The 21,302-nt window shown below is 61.2% G+C and overlaps 1 protein-coding gene across 1 annotated transcript in view; it reads right to left on the reverse strand.

Annotated features, from left to right (window-relative positions):
- The window catches only part of LMNA (lamin A/C), a 39,233-nt gene that overhangs the window by 6,649 nt on the left and 11,282 nt on the right, over positions 1-21,302 (reverse strand). The window contains exons 2-3 of the mRNA XM_032398364.1: positions 18,603-18,833; positions 9,628-10,226 (exon numbers count right to left, since the gene is read on the reverse strand). Coding sequence (XP_032254255.1) covers positions 9,628-9,983 — 356 coding nt within the window. The 5' untranslated portion in view covers positions 9,984-10,226; positions 18,603-18,833. The remainder of the gene's footprint in view (positions 1-9,627; positions 10,227-18,602; positions 18,834-21,302) is intronic.

The following is a 21,302-nucleotide window of genomic DNA, read 5'->3' on the forward strand; positions in this document are numbered from 1 at the left end:
CGTGCCTCGGGCCAAGGGCACAGCGCAATCCCATGAGATGAATGCTTTTCCCTCTCTCTCCTCCCATTCCTTCCCAAAGAGACAGGGCCACCTTTGTCTCCTGCCCCTTCCCACACAGGGCCTTAACCCTCTGCCTGACTCCACCTACCCTCCATTGGGCCAGGCTTCCTCCCTGCAGGGGCCCAGACAGCCAGGCTCCCAGCCCTGGGGTCCATGCCTCCCTACCCCAGCTGGAGCCCCAAAGGTATGGGCCACTTCTCCTAGCCCCTTTTACACACAACGGGGACGGTCTGGTTAGAACTCAGGGAGGAGGAGAGCCACCCGTCCCTTTCTCAGACCCAGTCTAGGTCCCCTGATCGGGGCCCAGCACAGGGTTCCAGCCGCCCTCCCTCTGGGCCTTATCAGAGCTTGAGAGAATACTAAGCCCTACCCTTCGGCAAGCCTCAGCATCTGGCTCCAGATGTGGCCCCTGGGTCTCCAGGTCCACCTGGGCTCCAGCCTGGAGCCTCCCTACTCCTCCAACTGGGTAAAGCTTTAGCCAAATAACCAAGTAAACGGGGCTTGCCTCTGCCACCTCCCTCCCTTTCTGGGCCCTGACAGTTTTTGCCAGATAGTGAACTAGAGACATAGAGGGGTCCAAACCTCTGGGAAACCCAAGAACTTTCCAGATGTGATGATCCCTTCACCAATATCTGGTGAGAGAAAGCAGCAGCCCCGGGGATGAAGGGAAGGAGAAGGAGCCCAGGGCCTGGCCCGGCTGACCCCTCTAACTCCTCAGTCCAGAGCATGAGCCACACGACAGGAGGGGAAAGGAAAACCAAACGTTGGTGGGAGGGTGGGGGTGGAATTCTGGATTTCTGTCCTGGAAGGAAGAAAAGTGGCCCTGCCAACATTTTTTTCCTCCGCAGAAGCCCTCCGCTCCAAGAGACCCAGCGGTTCCCCGTGAGGCCGCGGGAGCCTTGAGGAAGCTCTGCAGGGAGCAGCCCAGACAGGCGGCTTCTCCTGCCACCAGCTCAGGACTTATCAAACGGAGTCACTGGTCTCCAGCAGGGCCCCACCAGGAGGGGGACACAGTGACACACAGCGGGGGGGGGGACGCCAAGACCTGGAGGGGGTGCCCCCCCACAGGTTCGCTTGTCCGGCCGGCCGTGGCCAGGCCTCAGAACATCAGAACAAGCCGTTTGACGCAAGGGTGGCGGTCTCCCGCGAAAAGAGGCCCTTCCAGCCCCAGAGGATGTCTCCCCTCCTCCGTCTCAGCCAGAAAAGCTAAAAATAAAGTCAAAACCCAGCTCAGGTTTTGGCTGCCATCCGGCCCAGCCCCTGGCTGGGAGCACAGCCCCAACTTTCCATGACTTCAGAACTTTTCCGAAGCTGAGCCAGCTGCAGGGGGAGGAACGAAGAAGAAACCGCTGGTAAAGTGAAGCCGCGCGGCCGAGCGGACTGCGGCTCCTGGGCGGGCTCCAAGGCGCAGGGCCTGCCCCGCAGAGGCCTCTCCACCCTGCAGCCTGCGCGGCTGCCGCCCTCGGACCGGGAGCTCGGAAAGGAGCCCGCGGGGCGGCCAGTGCAGGCCCCCCCCTTTCACAGAGGTAGAAGTCAAGGGCCGGGTGCCGGCCTGCAGGCAGCGGTGGCCCGGGGCCGGGGTCACAGTCAGTCCTGCTGCCAGGGCCCCCCTCCCCGCGCTGCCCCCCTCCGCCTGGGCTCCCGAGTGCGCGTGCGGGGAACCGGCCTTCCCGCCAGGGCGCAGGGCTGAGAGCAGAGGAGCCGCGCCTGCCCTCCGCCAGCTCCTCGCACCCACTGCTCGCCCAGACGGTGGTGTTGGTAACAACAGGAACCAGACGCGAAGGCAGCGAGCGCGCCCGCGGGCGGATGGTGCGGCCCGGCGCCCTCCCCGTCACCGAGGACAGGAGGCACAGAGGGTCGCGTCCAGGGGCCGGTGGCAAACGGCAGCAGAGTGGCCAGCACGGCTGGTTGGCCTCAGCCCGGCCCTGAGCGCGGCCTCCAAAGCAAGGAGGGGGCGATGTTTCCCTCCGGGCAGCCGCAGCAGGAAACCGCCAGCACACGGGGAGGGGAGGGGGGCCCTGGCGGTTCTCTCGGTCAGGCTGGGGAGCTCCCAGCCGTGCGGAAGAAGCCACTGTCACCCACAGCTCAGGAGCTGTGGCCAGGGAGCCACACACCCACCCCGAGAGACGGCTGGGGGTGGTGCGGAGCCCCGCGCCTCGCCTGCCTGCTCCCCTGGCTTGCCGGCCTAGGCCGAGGCCCCCACCTGGGGTCTCCAGACCCAGCAGGGACCCCAAGCTGACCCTGGCCAGGTGGTCAGCCCCTCAGGGGCCAGGGCCACTGGGGCTGGTGGGGAGCGGTGGGCGGGGCGGCCGGGCGCCCATGAGGGCGAGGCCGGGGCTGCAGGTGACTCATCCTCAGGCAGACAATACCCAGGCAGGGGTCGGGAAATCCTCCAGCACTCACAGGGGAGACCCTGACTCTGCCCACGTCCTGCGCCAGTCCGTACGTCCAGGTCCCCCGAGCGCAGGATGCTCCCCAGGGCCCCGTGAGGCCAGCAGGGCTGGGCATCCATTTCTGCCTCCCCCCACAGCTGCCACAGCCCATCTCTGGAGGGACAGGCGGGTGCGGGGCACGGCTGGAGGCTGTGGGTCTGCAGAGCGGAGGTGGCGGGTGGGCCAGGCCTCGGGGGCAGCAACGGGGCCGGGTGCTGGCCCGCCCACTGAGTCACCCTCCTCAGCCCAGCTCCCACGCCAGATACGGAAGCCAGGCCGCCCAGGCCTGTTTGGGACCCGTTGCTAGGGGCAACCTGCTAGGCCGCAAGGGGGAGGCCCTCATTTCCTCCTCCGCGGGCTGAGGAAGACACGGGGGGGACAGAGCTCAGGCCACCCTCCAAATAAGGGGGAGGGGAAGATGGCCACGGGGGCTCCGAGGAGCTGGCCCAGCCCCGCCGGGGCTCCCTCCCGCCCCCTCCCGCCCCCTCCGGCCCCTCAGCCTCACCGGCACACCGAGTTCCCCATGGCTGGGCGACCCCAGGACAGGAGGGAGGGGAGGAGAGAGCAGGATCTCTGAGCCCCGCAGGGAAGGGCGCCCCCTGTGGCAGGGCAGGGCAGGGCAGGGTGGGTGTGTAGGCAGCGGGGAGCTCTTCCCTTTCCTCCCAGGACTCAGACCCCGGCCCAAGCTGACTTCCTGCCAGTGAGGGGCGTCTCCCCTGGCCAGCCGTCCCTTTGTTCCGGCTGCAATCTGTCCTTCCCTCCCTCTGGCCATCCAAGTCCACCCCCATGGTTGCAAGGCCTCAGCCCTGCCCTGGCGCTCTGCCCCCTCCCCCACCACGTGCTCTGCTGTTTTTACCTGCTGGTTTACACTGTCCACTTACGTCTGGGGCTTTTCCTGTCTGTGCCTGGAATGCCTTTGGGCGAGCAGTTCACAGGCCCCAGGCTCCTGGCCCGGCCTCCTCCTGGGCCAACCCCTGAACGGTCACAGCTGGGGAAACCAAGCCCTGGACCAGGGAAGGCTTGCCCACAGGGTCACCTGAGGACACTCACAGCAGACAGGGACAGAGCACCGAAAATGGCAGTGGTGCAGCCCGGGGGGGGGGCTGGGGGGGCACGGGGGGGCGCAGGGGGGGCTCAGGCACCCAGAAAGCAAAGCCTGGGAGGCGCATCCCCCTCGGCCTCCCCAGGGTGATGCCGTCCAGATGCACACGCTCCCACAGCCGCGTGCGAAGCCATGGGCTTGGACGTTCCCCACCCCGAAAAGGACCCACTACTTGGTTGCCTGGCTGGGCTGTGGGTTGGCCACCACTTTCTGGTTTGGGCAGGATGTGGGAAGACGGGACATGTGGGCCTCAAGGTCCCAGCGTTCGCAGGTAAAGAGACCTTCCAGAGGAGAACTGAGGTGGGACGGGTGCTCCCTGGAGCCTTCTGAGTGCTTACAGCTGGAGAGCACAGGTGGGCCCCTCAGGGTGGACCCCAGCCCCACCTCCCCACACGGGCACGGGCACAGCCCTGCTGCCACATGCCTCTCTTGGGTGTGACGCCACTGCTCCTGTCTGGGGTTCAAGGCCCTCAGATCCCTGTCCAGAGCTGCGGGGCTCCGGCTGTCCCCTCCGCGGACAAAGCCAGGTGGTGCTCCAGGCCGGGGGGCGGGGGCTGGAGGCAGAGAAGAGGGCCAGGAGGCCTGTGGACATGTTCAGACGCAACTCCAGCAGAGGCACTGGGGCTGGCAGGGGGCCAGGCCTGAGTCACAGCTGCTGGGTGTATCCACGTGGCATTGTACTGAGGCAGGAGGGGCCCGCAGCCAGAGGCTGGGCCTTGGGGTGCTGCACAACAGGCAGCCGGCTTCCTGACCCACTGCTCTCTCAAGGTCCCTGCCAACTCCACTTTCCTTCTTCTTGGCCTATCTCTCCAGAAGTCACGCCCGCATTGTCATGGCAATGCAGGGCTGAGGCCTGGCGACAGACCAAAAGAAGTAGGGGCATGGGGGGGATAGCCTAGGAAGAGGTCGAATGTCCTGGGGGGAGAGGGAGGGAGGCCACCAGCCAAAGGGAGGGGCATTTAGGGGATCCCCACAAGAAGGGACTCAGAAGTCCCTTCTTTAGGATGCGTTAACTCTCCATCTGGTGGCTTATGCTTATTAACCCCGTGACAGCAAGAGGGGGTGGGAGCCACACCCCAAGATCAGTAAAGGAAGTGGGAGGACCTAGGAGTTCTGGTCCCACTGCATTCCAGCTCCAGCCTAGGAAGGTGGGACTTTCTCTCAGGGCAGAGGTGTCAGCTTAGAGCTTCAGGAGAAGGGGGGGGCCTTGGAAATCCCCATCCTTCCAATGCCCAGAAGACGGGCCCCTTGTTATGAGGGTCTCTAGCTCCTCCGATCCAGCCCTAAAGGGACACGTGTGTTCTGTCCCCTCCATTTGTCCCCCATGCTAGTCCTGCCCTCGTCCCTCTTGCTGCTACCGAGCAAGAGCACCCATTGTGCTCCTCGATAAAAGGTTACCCCAAGCCCTTCCTTCTCCGACCGAGCAAGCTCAGGGTCTCCCGCCCGCTCTCCACTCTGCCCTCTACCGTGACTCAGCTCCTCTGCCAGGCCTGGGATCCCAGCCAGAATGAATCCCGGCTTCCTCTCCCACAGAGGGGCAGGGAGCACCCCCGCCCTGCCCCCTCCTTCCCAAACTCTGTCCCCTTCCAGGACCTCCTCACAGCCCGACCTCAAGCTGGGGGAGCTGGAGTGGGTGCAGGAAGGGAAGTGGGTAGGCAGCCCAAGGTCAGCCGCACCTCCCGCTGGCTGGCCCGCTCTGAGGCAACAGCGCGGCTCTTCCCAGGGAGGGCGTCCCTGCCACCCCGACACGGGCCCGTGGCACTCAGCCCGTCCTGCGTAACACGGCCCTTTCCACCGTCCTGGAAGGAGACGCGTGACGACCAAGTGTCCCTTCTTACTAGCAATAAAAACAAAGCATAAACCAGGAACTTCATTAACTGTCTGCACAAACTTTCTGTGAGAAATCAAGAAGCGTGCCGGTACTTTTCATTCCATAGCTTGTGGGAAACGTTTCTATTGAGAATAGCATTGGCTATTAATTATATTCACATTAAGTGGATTTGATTTTAACATTTATAGCTTGGTACTTTAGAGGACTATTTTCTCACTTTGTGGGTCACTGTGCTACTTTGAAACCTAAGGGATCTCTGGAGACCTTCTGCTCTAACCCCTTTATTTCATAGCTGGGGAAATCCAGAGAGGGAAGGCGATTGGCTCAAGGTCACACAGCAGCGTCGCAGCAGGACCAAGCCTAGGACTAAGGACATCGAGGCCCAGGACCGTTTCTACTACCTCATACTACCTGTCATTTTGCTGGTGGGCGACCTCATTAAGGGAGACCCTGCCGCCGTTCTCCGGACATTCCCAAGAATACCAGAGCTTGGCCTGAGTCACTTTCAGTACACTGGGGCTCCAGGAGGCGGGAATGGGGCACACTGTCCTAGGGCTAGGCCTCTGAGCTGGACCTGGGGGGGGCTAGGGGAGGAAGGCTGGGGGGGTGGGCAGAGGCACAGCTGGGAGGTGAAGGCGTCGCCAACCAGTTGCTCCCCCAGCTGTCCCTGGCTTCAGCCCTGACACTGAACTACTGAATCCCGGAGGTGGGGGGCGGGGGTAGGACTGGGGATGAGGGGCATATCCTCTGCAAGAGTAAGGCTCAGAATGGAGGCCGGGGGGTACCAGCCAGGGGCACTGGTCACAGGAAGGCAGTCGGGAAGCTGAGCAGGAATTACTGTCTCTTTTGTTTCTCTTGGGCTCCTCAAGTAGTGCCCTCCTTCACTGCCTTCAAATCAGAACGTTGACTTCAGGGTGGGGGTGGCAGCGAGAGATAGCACCAGGGGCTCCCTCAGGTGAGGACAGGGGCCCAGGTTTCCTCAAAGGCCTCCATCCCTGTTCCCTAGGTCTCTGCCAAAGGGCACAGCCTCCTTCGGGTCCAGGTAGACACTTCCAAGGACAAGTCCCAAGAGAGGAATACCCAGCCTTCCAGAGCTCTTAGGATCCACGGCCTGGCAGGGTCATGGGTCTTTTCAGGTACAGGGTAGAGCTAAGGCTGGGTATTAGCAGACCCTGGCAGGTCCCGCTGCTCTCAGAGCAGAACCTCCGGACGGCAGGAATGAGCCTCGGCCACCCGGCCCCACCCTCAGGACCCCCCCACCTGTCCTCTAAGCCAGAAGAAGTCAGGCTTCGTGGTACAGGCACTCATCTGGAAGTCAGAAGGCCTGTGCTCAAGTCCTGACCCATCACCCTCTTGCTGTGTGACACAGGACAAGCCTCTGCACCTTTCTGGCCCAATGAGCGCTAGGATGAGCCTGGGCCTCCACTTCCCTGCCCAGCCCCACTGCCCCGAAGGCAGACAATACAGGAAATTGTCAAGCACCCAGCCTCGTCCGGGGGGGAAGAGGAGCTTCTGCTTTGTGGGCCCAGGATCTCCCCACTTCTGACTCAGCCTTCCTCCACCATTCCCATGTGGGCAGGCGCAGGCCCAGCCCCGAGCTGCAGCCCCGTAACAGGACTCAGCTCTGGAACCAACCACCTGTTGCACTCTGCCCATCGGGGCCCTGGCTCCAGACCACCAGCAGAGGTCCCAAGGAAGAAGGCAGGAAAGGCTCCCAGGATGCAATGGGGAGCAGGGGGAGAAGATGCAGGCATTCAGGCCCCCATCCCTCCCTTTAAGACATCTGCCATCTCCACCCTGTGTCCCGCTGTCTCTTGTAAAGCCACCAGGGTGGAAGGGAGGGGGGCAGCATCTGAGTCATCTACCCAGCTGTCATGCCTGGGATGGGGCCCAGCTCTAAGCCTGGACCCCAGGGGGGCCTTCCCTGATGTTTTCAGCTCCCCGTCCTAGCCACACTTAGGTGTCCAAATACTTCAGACTCCAGAATACACAGAACGTGTGTGTGGGTATTGGGGGGTTTGTTTCTGCTTGGAGCCTATAACCCAGCCCAACGAGAGGGCACCCTAAAGCCCTGGGTGTGGTCAAGGTACCAGGCTGGGCCAGGGATTGCCAGGGGATCTTGCAGACGGCTCTGCATCCCAACCAGACGCCTGGCCCTGAACTCTGAGCTCTAATTAAACATTAAACCAGACAACACCTTCTCTCTAGGCTTTAGTGGGAGGAGTTAGGAAAATGCCTTTCTTCCTCTCCCAAATTCTTCATTCTACTCTTCTCTGCCTTGTCCTGGGCACAGCAGACACAAAAAGAAGCACCCAATCTTGGCTCCTCCCACTGGGGACAGAGAAGGGGACAGACACCCCAGTCGGAGCCCCCTCTGTCTCCACCCTGCCTCCCAGCAGCTGGAGATCCAGGTGTGCAAACCCACCCCCCTCTTCCGGAAGCCCAGCCTCCCCAGCCAGGATCAGAGGGGGAGAAGAAAGGCAGATGGCTAAATATAACCGGTGCACACACCACCCCCCCCGCCCCACGTGCACACACACCCGCCTGCCGTCCCAGGCCTGGACAGCTGCACCGAGAGGCCGAGGAGACAGCCTGACGTGGCTGGGTTAGCAAGGGGATGGCTGACTCTACTTATCCTGTCTCCCGATCAATGCCCTGCCCACAGAAAGACCTGCTGAGAATGCCCTTCACAGGAATGGGCAACGGTGGACTACTTTAGCACCCTAATTCTCTGGGCACCACCCCCTCCCCTCAGCTTGCCTCCTGTCTGTCCCGCTAGCTCAGTTGTTCATATCACTACTGCAAAAGACAGGAGTGATCTGTGTCAAAATTCCCCCCCAAAAGTCAACCTGTCTGTGTGCCCAGTTTCCACCTACTCTTCAGGAGGGGATGGACCCACCATGCCCACTAGGCCAGGGGCCTGGCCGGTGAAGGGCAGAAAGAGCACTGGATAGAGAGAGGCTCCGAGGAGAGCAAGAGTTTGGAGAAGAGGATTAAAAGACAGGGAAAGAGGGGAAGTCAAGCCGTGGGGCCCCCCACCCCAGGGATCTCAAGCACCTTTAGTGCTCCTTGGCTTGGGTGTTCATAGAGAAAAGGGGAACAGGGAGGAGGAAAGCAAATTCTCGGAGGCTAGGAAAGGATGGCCTAAACTTCCAGGCTCCAAAGGCCTTTTGAGAAAAGAGGGTGGAGTCAAGTAGGGTGGGGTCGGGTGGGGCAGGGATGGGTGAGGTAGGAGTGGCTTGAAGCGCCCAACGGCTGCATTTCAAAAATGTCGCTGTATTCCAGCAGTTTCATAAGGCAAAGATCAAAACCCGTCAGGGGCCGAGTGGACAGGGCACAGCAAAGACTGCTCGGAATGAAAGGGGCTCACCCCAAGCAGAGAGGCAGGGAGGAGCAGAGCCCCCAGGGGCCGAGACACCAGGCCCCGGGCCCAGGGGAGTGCAGACCTGGGCATAACACAACTTCCTGAGCCGGAGCCTCTGCCCTCTGTCTCCCTCCCTCTCCTGCATTCCTGGGCCAAGCAGGCCAAGGGCTGTGGGAGCTGCGGGGGAGCCGTGCTCCTGGAGCCGTTTGGAGGGCCTGTCAGAGCCCAGGGAGGGTCCCAGACATTCAGGGAGTGGAGGAGAGCTTCCCAACTCCTCAAACCCTGGAAAGAGTTGTGCCGAGGGGGTCACCTCCATGTCCCTGCCTGGCTAACCTCTCTCCAGCACCACTGGACATCTGCCAGCAGGGGTGCCCTGTCTTAATAGGCATCATGTGTCGAGACACAGGCTGGGCAAAGTTGGCACAGTTCCAAGCCAGCCAAGAAAGTTCTAACAGGACCCTTTCACCCACTCCAATGTGTCCTGAGTGCCCAGATTTCTCAGAGCCGGCAGCGCTAGCTGTTCTTTGCCCAAGCCCCTGCCCCTAGCTCCCAATGGCCGGCAACCCCCACGCAGACAGAGTGGGGGCCTGCCAGCAGCCCTTACTGGGCCCTGATGCCCCCAGCATTCCCCATGCAGGCCACCCTCTGCCAGAGACCCCTCCCGTCTCTGTCCTGTCTTGACAATTTCCCTTGGCACTGCCAGTCACCCGCTGGGGCAGTTCCGGGGAGGGAGGGGACTCTAAGGCCAAGTTATCGGCCGGCCGCTGGACTCGGACTGTGACGACGTCCGCCCACCCCTCCGCTCCCGCCCCGCGCGCCGCCACCTGGGCGCACTCACCGCGCTTTGAGCTCCTTGAACTCCTCGCGCACTTTGCTCAGCTCCAGCTGCAGGCGGGCGCGCTCCTTGGCCACCGAGTCGAGGGTCTTGCGGGCATCCCCGAGCTCGGCCTCGTAGGCGGCCTTGATACCCGACACCTCGCGGCTGACCACCTCCTCGGACTCGGTGATGCGAAGGCGCAGCCCTGCGTTCTCCGTCTCCAGCGAGCGCACACGGTCGATGTAGACCGCCAGGCGGTCATTGAGCTCCTGCAGGTCCTCCTTCTCCTGCAAGCGGGTGATGCGGGTGGGCGACAGCGGGGTGGAGCCGGCCTGCGCCCCGCTGCGGGTGGCGCGCCGCTGGGACGGGGTCTCCATGGCCGGCAGGGTGGCAACGCTGCCCGCGGGGCAGAGGTCCCGGGAAGGACGCGGGGCTCGGGCCGAAGGACAGAGACCGCTCGGGGTCGGAGCGCGCGGGCCGGCTGGCTCTCGGCGGGCTCCTGGCAGCCGCGGGGTCTGGGCCGGGCGCTGTCGGACCTCGGGATCTGGGTGCGCTGCTGGGGCTGCGGCGCTCCCGCGGACACTCTGAGTCACCGACGCCGGGCAGAGGCTCTAATAGGTCTAGGGAGTGGGAGGAGGGGCCGCCGCTCTTAAAGGGGCCGCGGCACACCCGCAGCGGGAGGTGAGGGGGCGGCGAGGAGGGGCGAGGACCGCGGGGCGGCGGCGGAGTGGGGCTCCACCCTGGCCCGCACACCCGCTCGGCCTGGGGCTTCTCCCGTCTTGATTCTGCCTGCTCGAGGGCTCCCAGCTGCGAGCTCGCCCCCACCGGCTCCGGCCTTCCCGGGTAGAAGGCCGAGCCAAAGGCTGAGAGTGGGTGGGCAAAGGGCAGGAGGAAGAGGAAAAGCGGCTGTAGAGGCCGAGGAGGGCGCCAGGCAGGCAGATCCAGGAAAGGTGGGGGGAGGACTGAGGCTGGTGCCCATTAGGTGACTCACTCTTCTTCCACCGCTGGCTCCCCCTTCCCTCCCCATAGTAATAGTGAGTCACCCCTACCCCCCTCCACATGTGGGCAGCCCATTCAAAGCAGCATCTCAGTGTGCCAGGGTGGGGTTGGGAAGGAATGCCTGGGCTCCCTGGGGCGCCCTGCTGCAGGGAAATGCTGGATCCTGAGTTCCTTTAACCCTCAAATTTGGGGCAAGGACCAGAAGTTTGGGGTCCCTCTTTTCCTATCTTCTGCCCCAACTTTGCCCTTCAAAACCAAGCATTGGGTCTTGGACCCCAGCACCAAGCTACAGACCCCCACAGAAAGCCAACAGTAGGACCCCAGCACTTGCGCCCATTCCCCTGCCCCCTTCCTTTGGACCCAAACAACTGGAAAAAGAAGCTGCCTAGGTTCTTCCCCCTTCAGTCCCTTTCTACTCCTTCTATCCCACCCCGCCAACTCCAAGACTGTACTTATTTTTTTTTTCCAGGACTGTACTTATTTTAATGGATAATTTAAAACAGATACCAGAGCTGTGTGTGCATTCATCACGTTGCCAGGACACCAGGTCCCAGATTCTTGTGGTTCCCAGAGGGGCCTGAAAGGGGGAGCAGGGCAGGGGCTGGACAGCCAGTGGGGGGTCTCTGTCCTGGTTTCAACCAGAGAGGCAGTACTGGGGGGCTGGGACAGCAAAGACCCCACAATCCTTCTGGCTGCACTTATCCCTACATACCTCTGTGGCCAGGTCTGCTTTGCCACTGGATCACCCAGGTCCCCAGGCGTCCCCACCCCAGGCTCTGGAGCCTCCATCCTCAGGCCTCACCAAGGACTCCTCTGATCAGCCTTCTACTCCCCTCCCCTAATCCTGGCCCTGGGCCCACCGGCCACCTCATCCTCTCTAAGAGGTGGCAGGGCCGAGGTTCCAGAACCCACGTGCGTTCATGTCCTGCCCCTGTGCCTCCCACGGCTTCTTCTCTGGTGAAGAACCCAGAAAACTCAATTATGTTGCTAACGCCTACAGGTCCAGGATATTAGGGTTTCTGTAATATGAAAGGGAAGGAGAGCCGGACTGGCCCTCTTTCCTGGGTTCTGGAGCCAGGCCTCAGAGTACACAGGGGTTGGAGTGGGGTTAGGACAGGGACTCTGAGTATTTATGGAGGGGAACCGTGCAGGGGATGCTTGGGTTCCTATCTCTATGAGGGTGACCGGGCATTGTGGTAAGCATCCAGGATGCACCCAAGTGAGGGATCCAGGATATGGCTCTCCGCATGCAGCTCTCTTCCCCAGGGCGTGGCACCCACTGTCAGCTTCCCAGACAAAACAAAAAGTCTTGTTCTGCTTCTCCCTCTTCTGTTCCCCAAACTAGGAGCAGAGGCGGGGTGGGTTAGCCAGTGAAACGTGAGGGACAGGGCTCATGCTGTTCCCACTGCCTCAGCCCCCCTGGCAGCAAGCACCCCCCCTCCCCGCCCCCCAGGTCCCAGACAGGCCCAGCTTCCCTTCCTGGCAGGGGAAGCAAAACCACACTTAACCCTTCCTATCCCAGACCTCCCCATCTTTGTGAAAAAGAGGCAGGAGAAAGGAGGGGGGGATCTTACCCCAAATTTCACTCTAGGCTCTTTCCAAAGGGTCCCCCCTCCCTTACCACCACCACTGAAGGTCTCAATCCTAAATCCAAACTTCAAAGTGGGCCTTGATCCTGAATATTCAATCCTAACTGCAGACTCCCAATGCCATCAGTCCGCTCTTCCCCTGCTAGGCCACAGATCCCCAGTCCCAGAAGCAGCAGGCGAAAACACAGGAGGCCAGGTCCAGAGGAGGGAACCTGACTGGCATTGGGGGCAGGGTTGTGGCTGGGTGGGGACCAGGTTCCAATCCCGCCTTCACTTGCAGTGCAATGACAGATGGGCTACTGAATTCTTGGGGCCTCCATTCCTCAACTGTAACCTGGGCAGGATGCCTAGAAGGGGCAAGGCTAATGTGCGGCCCTCAAGGGCGCTGCCCACTGGTGGGGAGATCGAGGGAGAGGCACAACCAAGCACAGTGGTTGAAGAGCAGCATTCATTCTGAATAATGAATTATAGATGGAATCCGGAGGCCCGAGAGTGGGAGCATTAACAAGTAGTATCAGGATATAGGGGTTGAGTCCAAGGGGCGGTTTGGGCAGTGGAAGTGGCGCTTGTCTTGAGGACCAATGACCTTGGAGGCGGGCGCAAGGCAGCCAGTGCCTCCCTCCCTCTATGACCCTTCCTCCCAAAAGTGCTGTGAGAGACAGGAGGGACCAAGTCTTGGTCATCTGTGTCCCTAATACCTGGCTCACAAGAGGCGCTCAGTGTTTCTTACCTGAGCAAGTGCAGCTGGCCCTGCTTTTCAGGGGACTGACTCTGGCCTCACTTTCCTGGTCTATAAAACAAGGATGCTGCAAAGATTAAGTGATATGCACTCGGGGACGCCTGGCCGGCTCCGTGGTCAGTAGAGCGTGCAACTCCATCTCGGGCTCATGAGTTCGAGCCCCACGTTGGGTGTAGAGATTACTTAAATCAATAAATGTTTAAAATATATATATACAGTTGGGGCGCCTGGGTGGCTCAGATGGTTAGGCGTCTGCCTTCGGCTCGGGTCATGATCCCAGGGTCCTGGGATCGAGCCCCACATCGGGCTCCTGGCTCGGCGGGGAGCCTCTTCTCCCTCTCCCACTGCCTCTCTCCCTGCTCATGCTCTCTCTCTCTGTCTCTGTGTCTCAAATGAATAAATAAAAAATCTTTCAGAAAAAAAAATAAAATAAATAAAATATATATACAGTGAGGGGCGCCTGGGGGGCTCAGTCGGTTGAGCGTCTGCCTTCGGCTCAGGTCATGATCCCGGGTCCTGGGATCAAGTCCCGCATCAGGCTCCCTGCTCAGCGGGAAGCCTGCTTCTCCCTCTCCCTCTGCCTGCCACTCCCCCTGCTTGTGCTCTTTCTCTCTCTGTCAAATAAATAAATAAAATCTTTAAAATATATATATATATATATACAGTGAGATGATGCTCGACAGTAAATAACTTACACTTTTCCACTAAAGTTCATAGTTGTACGTTTTCTCACACATTCTCAACTTGGTCCACAGAACCACCTTGTGGTTGGAGATGTCCCTGTTTCATAGGTGAGACTCACTTTCCCAAAACTGGATAATAAGTAATAGGCTGAGCTCAGAACTTGGACCAAGCAGCCTGGTCCAAATCCAGGACATGCCTCACTCTCTTAGGCCACTTGGGTGGAAGGCGTGGGAGGTACTGGGGCGGCCCGGTGCCTCACAGGAAGTCTGCGCAAAGGTGCTGAAGGAGGGAAGACTGAAGCAGGTGGTCAGCCTGGCCAGCGGCCTGGAGCAAAGCCCCCAGACACAGAGCGCGGGAGTGTGGGACAAGTGGGGCACAGAGGCAGAGGCCTGCTGCGGGGATGGGCCGTGAGGGGACAAGGCTGGGGTCAAGGACAGCAGGGAGACAGGGAAGCTAGAGGGGGCGGGCTCGGCAGGAGGCATTCCAGAAGCATACTGAATGAGCGGAGCGGGGGTGGGGGGGGTGGGGTGGTGTGTGTGTGTGTGTGTGTGCGTGTGTGTGCCCGGAGCGGGGTGTGTGCGTGCGCGCGTGTGTGCATGCGTGTGTGTGTGTGTGCGTGCGCGCGCACGCGTGTGCCCGGAGCGGGGGGTGTGTGTGTGTGCGTGCGTGCGTGTGTGCGCGCGTGTGCCCGGAGCGGTGTGTGTGTGTGTGTGTGTGCGCGCGCGTGTGTGTGCGCATGTGCCCGGAGCGGGGTGTGTGTGTGTGTGCGCGCGCGTGTGTGTGTGTGTGTGTGTGTTTAGCAAGGGCTATTACGAGACGCTACCTTGTTGAGCCTCCACAATAGCTCTGCAAGCTAGAAACTATTAGTAGCCCTATTTTACAGATGAGGAAACCGAAGCCCTGGAAAGTTAAATTCTTCACTTCAGGCAGGGCCTCCGAACTTTGTCAAGTTGGGCATTTGGGGCCAGAGATTTCTTCGTTATGGGGGGAGGTTCTGTGCACTGTGGGATGTTTGGCAGCATCCCTGGCCTTTACCCACTAAATGCCAGGAGCACCTCCACGACCAGCTAGGCCAGTCAAAACTGCCTTCAGCCAAATGTTCCCTGCGAGGCAAAATCCCCTCCACCTGAGAACTGCTTGACTAAGGTCATGTGGCTAGTAGCAGAACTGGAATTTTGTCACAGGTTGGCCTGACTCTGAAGGCTGAGATCTTGCCATTAGGATATCATCTCAGGTGGAGGGGGAGAGGAGCCTTCAAATGGGTCCTGTGCTCCCCCCACAGGGGTGGGAAGGGCTGACTCTTTGGAGGAGGGTCTAGGGAGTGGTGTAGGGTGGGGGAATGATTTGGGGATTCGAGGCTGTCATCAGGGAATCCCTTTATAGTGAGTTCTAGAGGGCAGGTCCCTGTCATTCATCCTTTGCTCACAGGGCCTGGTACTCAACAAATGTTGAACTGCTGAGTCAGTCATGCACAGGTGATCAGTATAACCTTGAAGAAGGAAGGACCCGCCTGTCCTTTAAGTGGCTTCCAGGCACCAGGCTCTGGGCGAGGGGGTCCCACTTACTCTTCGCCTCAGCCTGAGGAGGTGCTGAGCCAGAGCCCAGCTATGGTCCCTCACTACTGCAGCCAGGCCAAAGGGGCAGCGGATAATAGGTAGAGAGCCAACCCCTCACCCTCACACCCAGGCAAGGTCTCCCCAGGGACAAGCCTTTCACAACCAAGATCGCTATCTTAACCCTCTCAAACCTTGAGGTGCCCAGAGCAAACACCCTGATCCCCCTCAATACACACATGAGGAGACTGAGGTTCGGGCGGGTTAACTGCCTTGATCAAGGCTACCGAGCTGACAAGTGACAGGAGCAGGCCCCAAACCCCAGGGGTCCGCCTCCAGTGTAACCGCACCCCACTTCTCTTCGGCCCAGACCCCAGGAAGACCAACCCAACAGCAAGATCCTAGAGTCGGACCCGGAGCTCCTTCCCAACATTCCAGAACACCCCCCCAACCCTCCAACCCAGACTGGGCCCAGGTAGTCGTCCCAGCGGCGAGCCTCGGGCTCCCGGAAGCGTCAGAATGCACAGTACACAGCGCAGTGCGCCTTACTACCACACGCACCCCAGGCTGGAGCCAGGCGCACAGAAATCCCGCACTGCCCTTTCCTTCCCTCCTCCCCAGCCCCCAGCTCGGCCCGGCCCGCCGCCCCCCCCGCCACGCACCTGCTGGAGGTGGGGGAGGGCAGGCGGGTGGGAAGGGGCGGGGCCCGGGACGGGGGAGGGGGGCGAGCGTCCCGGGCGCCCTCCCGCCGCGCCCGCCGGGTCCCCGCCCCGGGCCCGAGGCGGCGGCCGGGCGGCGGGTGCTGACGCAGGCCCTGCGCGTGGGCGGCTGCGCGCGCGCGCGTGTGTGTGTGTGTGTGTGTGTGTGTGTGTGTGTGTGTGTGTGGTTGCCGGGGCCTCCCCGGCCTCGCGAGCGGGGGTTTCCTCTCCCTGTTGCCAAGGAAACAAACAAGCGCCACAACTCCAGGCCCCGGGCTGGAGAGGGTCCCCGGGCCCCACGGCGCGGCGCGCTTCCGGGAAGTGAGGCAGCCGAGGATTCCCTCCCAGCCGCCCCTCCACCGAGCCGACCAGTCGTGTGTGGGGCCTGCAGCGGGGGGCCGCGCTGGGGGCTTCGCAGGGCGCCCGCACCGACCCCTGGCGCGCCCGGACAGCCGGCTCCCTGCGTGCTCACCCAGCTGTTGTGCGGAGGCTCTATTTTTAAGAGTATGAAAATCTCTGTTTTACGGAGTGTTCGCGGCTCTAGGGCCACCTGGGCAGGCTCCGCCTTCTCAGCTTCAGTGTAAATCCTGCGGGTCCCCGCGCCCCCAGCCCCCTGGGTGGCCTTGGAAGGCTAGCCGGGGCCCTGAAGCCAGGGCGCGTCTACTGGTGGAGTGTGCGCCGGCGGGGAGGTTGGGGGTTAATTGCAGGAGATTTCCCGCTGGGTGGGGCAGAGCAAGGGGCACTTTCTGGAGAAGTGGCAGGGTTGCAGGTGGGGCGGGGGGATGGGCGGGAGATCAGGAGCTCCGGGAGGGCCCCTGGGGATTGCGAAGTGACTGTCTTGGGCCACCGTCATCACTCATTCCCTAGAAGCCAGAACTTGAGGGCGGGGAGGAGTCCTAGGGCAGCATGCAGGCCAGCCCCTCTGTTCTAGACCTGCCTGGGTCCAACTGCCCAGATTCCCCCGTGGTACTCTCCCTAAGCCAGCCCACAGGCTGCCCCAGAGCAATGCACTAGCCTCTATATGCCCAGTAAGCAGAGCTTCGGGGCACCCTGAGAGCCAGCCTCATTTTGACCCTGGACCCCAGCAGGGTTCATCATCACAGGGACAGGGGATGGGGAAACCACTGGAGGAGGGGCCTGCCTGGGGTCGGGGGGACACAGGATGCACAGGCTGAGGCCGGAGCACTCTCAGGCTGCCAGGGAGGGGCTGAGGGGGCATCTGTTTCCTCTTGGCCATGGTTCCCTCAATCCTACCCCCAGAGGAGGTGCAAATGGTGCTGGTTTCCTGAAGAGGAGCTTCCTGGGGATGGTGGATGGAGGATGGACAGGTATTCATCAAAACATCCCACATCCCTTCTTCTCTCTCCCCTTGGAGCTTCAGGGAGCTGAGCTGAGGCTTAGGGGTGGGCCATATTTCCTCTTTAAGCAGAGAGGTGAGGTCCTGGGACTCAGCACCAAGATGTAGCAGAAGGCAAAGCCAGGCTGGGCTCCCAGTAGGATGTGGTGGGGACCTGTCTAGCTCAGGGGTGGGGCCTCGCCCAGGTATCAGGGGTGGAAGACGGACCGAGGAGGTGAGCACAGAGGGCAAGTGGGGATATAGGGAGAGGTCGGAGTGGGTGAAGGGAGGAGGTTGGGGAGGAGGTCTACCATGAGGGAGGAGGAACGGAGCTTTCAGACAAGGCAATGGGGGGGGGTCACATGTTGAGTCCAGGCCAGGGAGCTTTGGAGAGGGGAGCTGGACAGAGGAGAGGCCCAGGAATTGAGGAGAGGGGCAGCTGCATGGGCTGACACCAGCGCTCCAGCCCCAGATCCTGGTGGGGCAAATATTTACCCAGCAACAAGGGTTGCTAAGCAAGGAGGAAGGAGGAGGGAGGCCAGTAGCTGGAGGGCCTTTCAGCCTCCTCCTTCTCCCTCACAAAAGACAGCTTGGAGAGAGTGAGCCAAACCACTCCCCTCAGCCCTCCCCCCCCACCCAGCCCAGGCTCAGTCAAACCCCTCCATGCACGCATACCTTGGGGTCACCTCTATCTACCCCCCACCCCAGCTGGCAACGGGGGGCGGGGCTGGGCTAGGGGGAATTTAATCCCCGGGCTGCCAGGTCTTCCCCCACCCTGGGACAACTCTGGGGGCTCCAACCTTGCAAAAGGCCCCCTTCCCAATTGGCTATTCAGGGGGACTAGAAAGGGGGGTGGTCTAAGGAGTCAGGATCCGGTGAGGGAGGGGATACTGAAGGACGGAATCCAGATGTCCGGGGCTGGAGGCTGGGAGAGGATGAAGAGGTGGAAAGAAGGGGAAGGAGTGAGTTTGTCAGAGACTGTGAAGGGGCAGGACAGAAAAGAGGGGTCCTCAGGGGCACTCCCTGCTCAGGGCCCTGGGCAGAGAAGGGGGAGGGACAAAGGAGAGGAAGATATGCTCAAAGGGAGCCAGATGTGGCCCACGTGTTGTGGGCTGTTGCTGTGGCACGGGCGCCGTGGGGGCAGGACATGCAGCCGTGCCAGGAAGGATTAGTCAGAAGCCTGGAGGGGAGAGGGGAGAGGGACAGCTAGTCCAGGACCCCCATGAAGCAGATGGGTGCTTTCAGGGAGGCTGGGAGGGCTCAGGACCTGCACGGGGGGTGGGGTGGGGTGGGGGACTGGTCGTGGCTGAGCTTGGGTGTCTGTGTGCAGAACAGGAATTCTGACGCCCCTTCCCAGGGCACAGGACAGACACGCAGTAGATTCTCTTTCTTACCCACCTCCTTGGGGTGAGGTCTCTGCTTTGCAGCCTTCTCCCTGGGAGTTGGTGGGTCCTCACCCCGAGCCACAGGCCCTCTGGAAAGCGGGGTACAGAAGCAGGAAGGAAGGGCACAGAGAGGAAGCTGCTGAGGCAGAGAGGCTGTTCCTGGAGCCCAGGCTCCCTGGTGGGGATGGTCCTTCTTGAGGGTCAGAGGGTTGGCCAGAGTGGCTGCAGGTCCCATGGGTCCACCCTGAAATGGGGTACATGCAGGGCTTTCACCGTGCAATGACAGCAGAGGACAGACCGAAGCTGCCCCCAGAAGGGACTTCTCTGAGCCCCTCTGAGAGACACATGGGCCAGCGGGGGAGGGGGCAGGGGTCCCAGGAAATGAAGCCGACCGTGGAGGGGAGACCTCCGGACACAGAACCAGGAACCCCTGGACGACCAGGTCCAAGCTGGTAACCAGAAGGGTGTTGTTTCCCAAAGTCCCACTGGAAAGTTTGAAAAATACACATGGAAACATGACTCACTGCCCCCTCCACATGGCCCCCCTTTCCTGGTTTCTGTGATTTTTCTCCTGAGAGTTAATTCAAATCATATTCTCCCAGAAACCAAGTTTAATGAGGGAGGGCAAAGAGCAGGCTGAGGAAGCAGAGAGGTGTTCCGGGAGGGGCTGGGCAGGGAGCGGCGGGGCCGGCGTGCAGTGACCGTCTGCTGGAAGCCCTGGCGTGGGGTACAATTCAAGCTGGAGGGGGAGCTGTTCGCAGCCTGCAGCCAAACTGCCCAAGGCCCTGGGTGCCCCATGCCCAGAGAGCTTGCCTTCTGGCCTCCCCTTTGGAACCCATTCCCGGGGCCACCACTCAGGCCAGAGGCTGGGAGGAGGGAGTGGAGCTCCCGTGAGCTCCCGGCCCTGTGGCCTGGGGAAGATCCAGGCAGGCCCGCCCCGACAGGGTGTCTCGGGGCCAGGGATGCCCGGTGTGTCCCGGGAAGGCCAGGGAAACCGAGAGGCTGGCCCTGGGCCCTTCCCTCGAAGCATCCCCACTCCAGGGGCGGGCCCGGGGTTTCCACACTTGCCATCCCCCCCCGCCGCGGGTACCGGACAGAGGACTTCTTGTCTCCCTTGGCCAGGGAGCCCCCACGGCCTGTGGACCCTACCTCTAGAATCTCTCTCCATCCTGGGGAACTGCTGGAGCCCCCGAGCCAGTCTCCCTGCCTCCACCCTTGCCTCTGTGACCCTTTCTCCTGCCATCTTTCCAAAATGTAAACCTTGGCATGTTTCCACAAGACTTCAAGCTAACAGTGCGGCCCCACAGTACTGGGGAGAAAGTCCAAACTCCGTGGCCTGGGTTGTAAAGGCCCTCAGGGCCCTGGGCATCCGGTCCTGCCCTCTCGATCCCAGCAATCCTGACCTCCCTGGGCTTCTAGACTAATCTGCCTGAGCTTGGCACACGCCTTGCCCTCCGACCAACCCCTCCTCATCCTCCTGGTGCAGCTGAAAGTACCGCCGAGGTTGGGCTAGGTGTCCCTGCGAAGCCCCAGCGTCCCTTGTCACACAGTGCCACAGTCCGTGGGCGCCTCTGTCTCTGCCCCTGATTGGGGGACCTCCTTGAGGGGAGGCTGGATGGGTCCCCCTCCCCACACACAGGCGCACACACACACACACACACACACAGAGTGCCTGGAGCGCGGCCAGGCCAGGGCTCCACCCACAGTTGAACCGAGCAGCTCCTGAACCAGCTCCCTCAAAGTGCTCAGCCTCTCTGCTTTTTCCACACACCCACTCTCCACCATGCACCCTCACGCCTCCCGTCGGAGGAGCTCTGGCGGGGCAGCTCGCTAGCTAGGCCGCCTCCACCCCCAGCCCCGCGGCTCCCGGCTCCCCTTTACAGAGCCCTCGGGTGTCAGGGCCCGCCCTAGCTTCTTTCCATTCTTTGGCTACTTTGATTCCAAGCCGGAGCTAACCAAAGAAGGGGGCCCAAGAACCTGACCTGTCTGATGGCTCAGCCCCATCTCTGAAGGAGCTAATAATGCAGTAGTCACCTGTTAAAGGACATGGGGTACACACTAGGCCCTCACTACATGTGTATTGCGGAAGGAACAGTATAACTGCCTACCTTTATAGCTCGATCACTAGGGAAACATCACCCCAGGCAGCCCTGGGAGGCGGACACAGCGGGGTCATTATTCTCACTTTATGGAGGACTCTGTCCAAGTGAGCGGGAGGGACCTGCTCCCCGTGGCACATGGTGGTGACCCAGGGCCAGGCAGCCGCCGGGTCCTGTGCTGTTGCGGGGCAGGGGGCCTGGGGGCAGGGTGCTTTAGAGTGTTCTGGGGTCAGGATTGGGGGGGACCCTTCCATCCAGTGGTCTCAAGCCTCACTGGGCGTCACAATCACTCGGGAGAGGGGGCTTTCAAAACCACCAAGCCTGAAGTCTCAGATATTTTGACTCCGTGCTTGGTGCGGGGTGAGACCCAGGCATTTTTAGCCTGCCATCTTACAGATGAGGAAGCTGAGGTCTGGAGTGGGGATATTATAACAACGGCTAACACTGTGCTCGCAGCTCCAGGCCCTGCTCTAAGTGGCATGGGTCCGCTATCCACCCGCTCCTCAGCGTTATCCTTCGAGGGGGGGATGGCTATTATCAGCTCCATTTTATTTTACTTTATTTTATTCTATTCTATTTTTTTTTAAAGATTTTATTTATTTATTTGAAAGAGA

Source organism: Phoca vitulina, unplaced genomic scaffold (assembly GCF_004348235.1).
Source record: "Phoca vitulina isolate PV1807 unplaced genomic scaffold, GSC_HSeal_1.0 scaffold115, whole genome shotgun sequence".
NCBI lineage: Eukaryota > Metazoa > Chordata > Mammalia > Carnivora > Phocidae > Phoca > Phoca vitulina.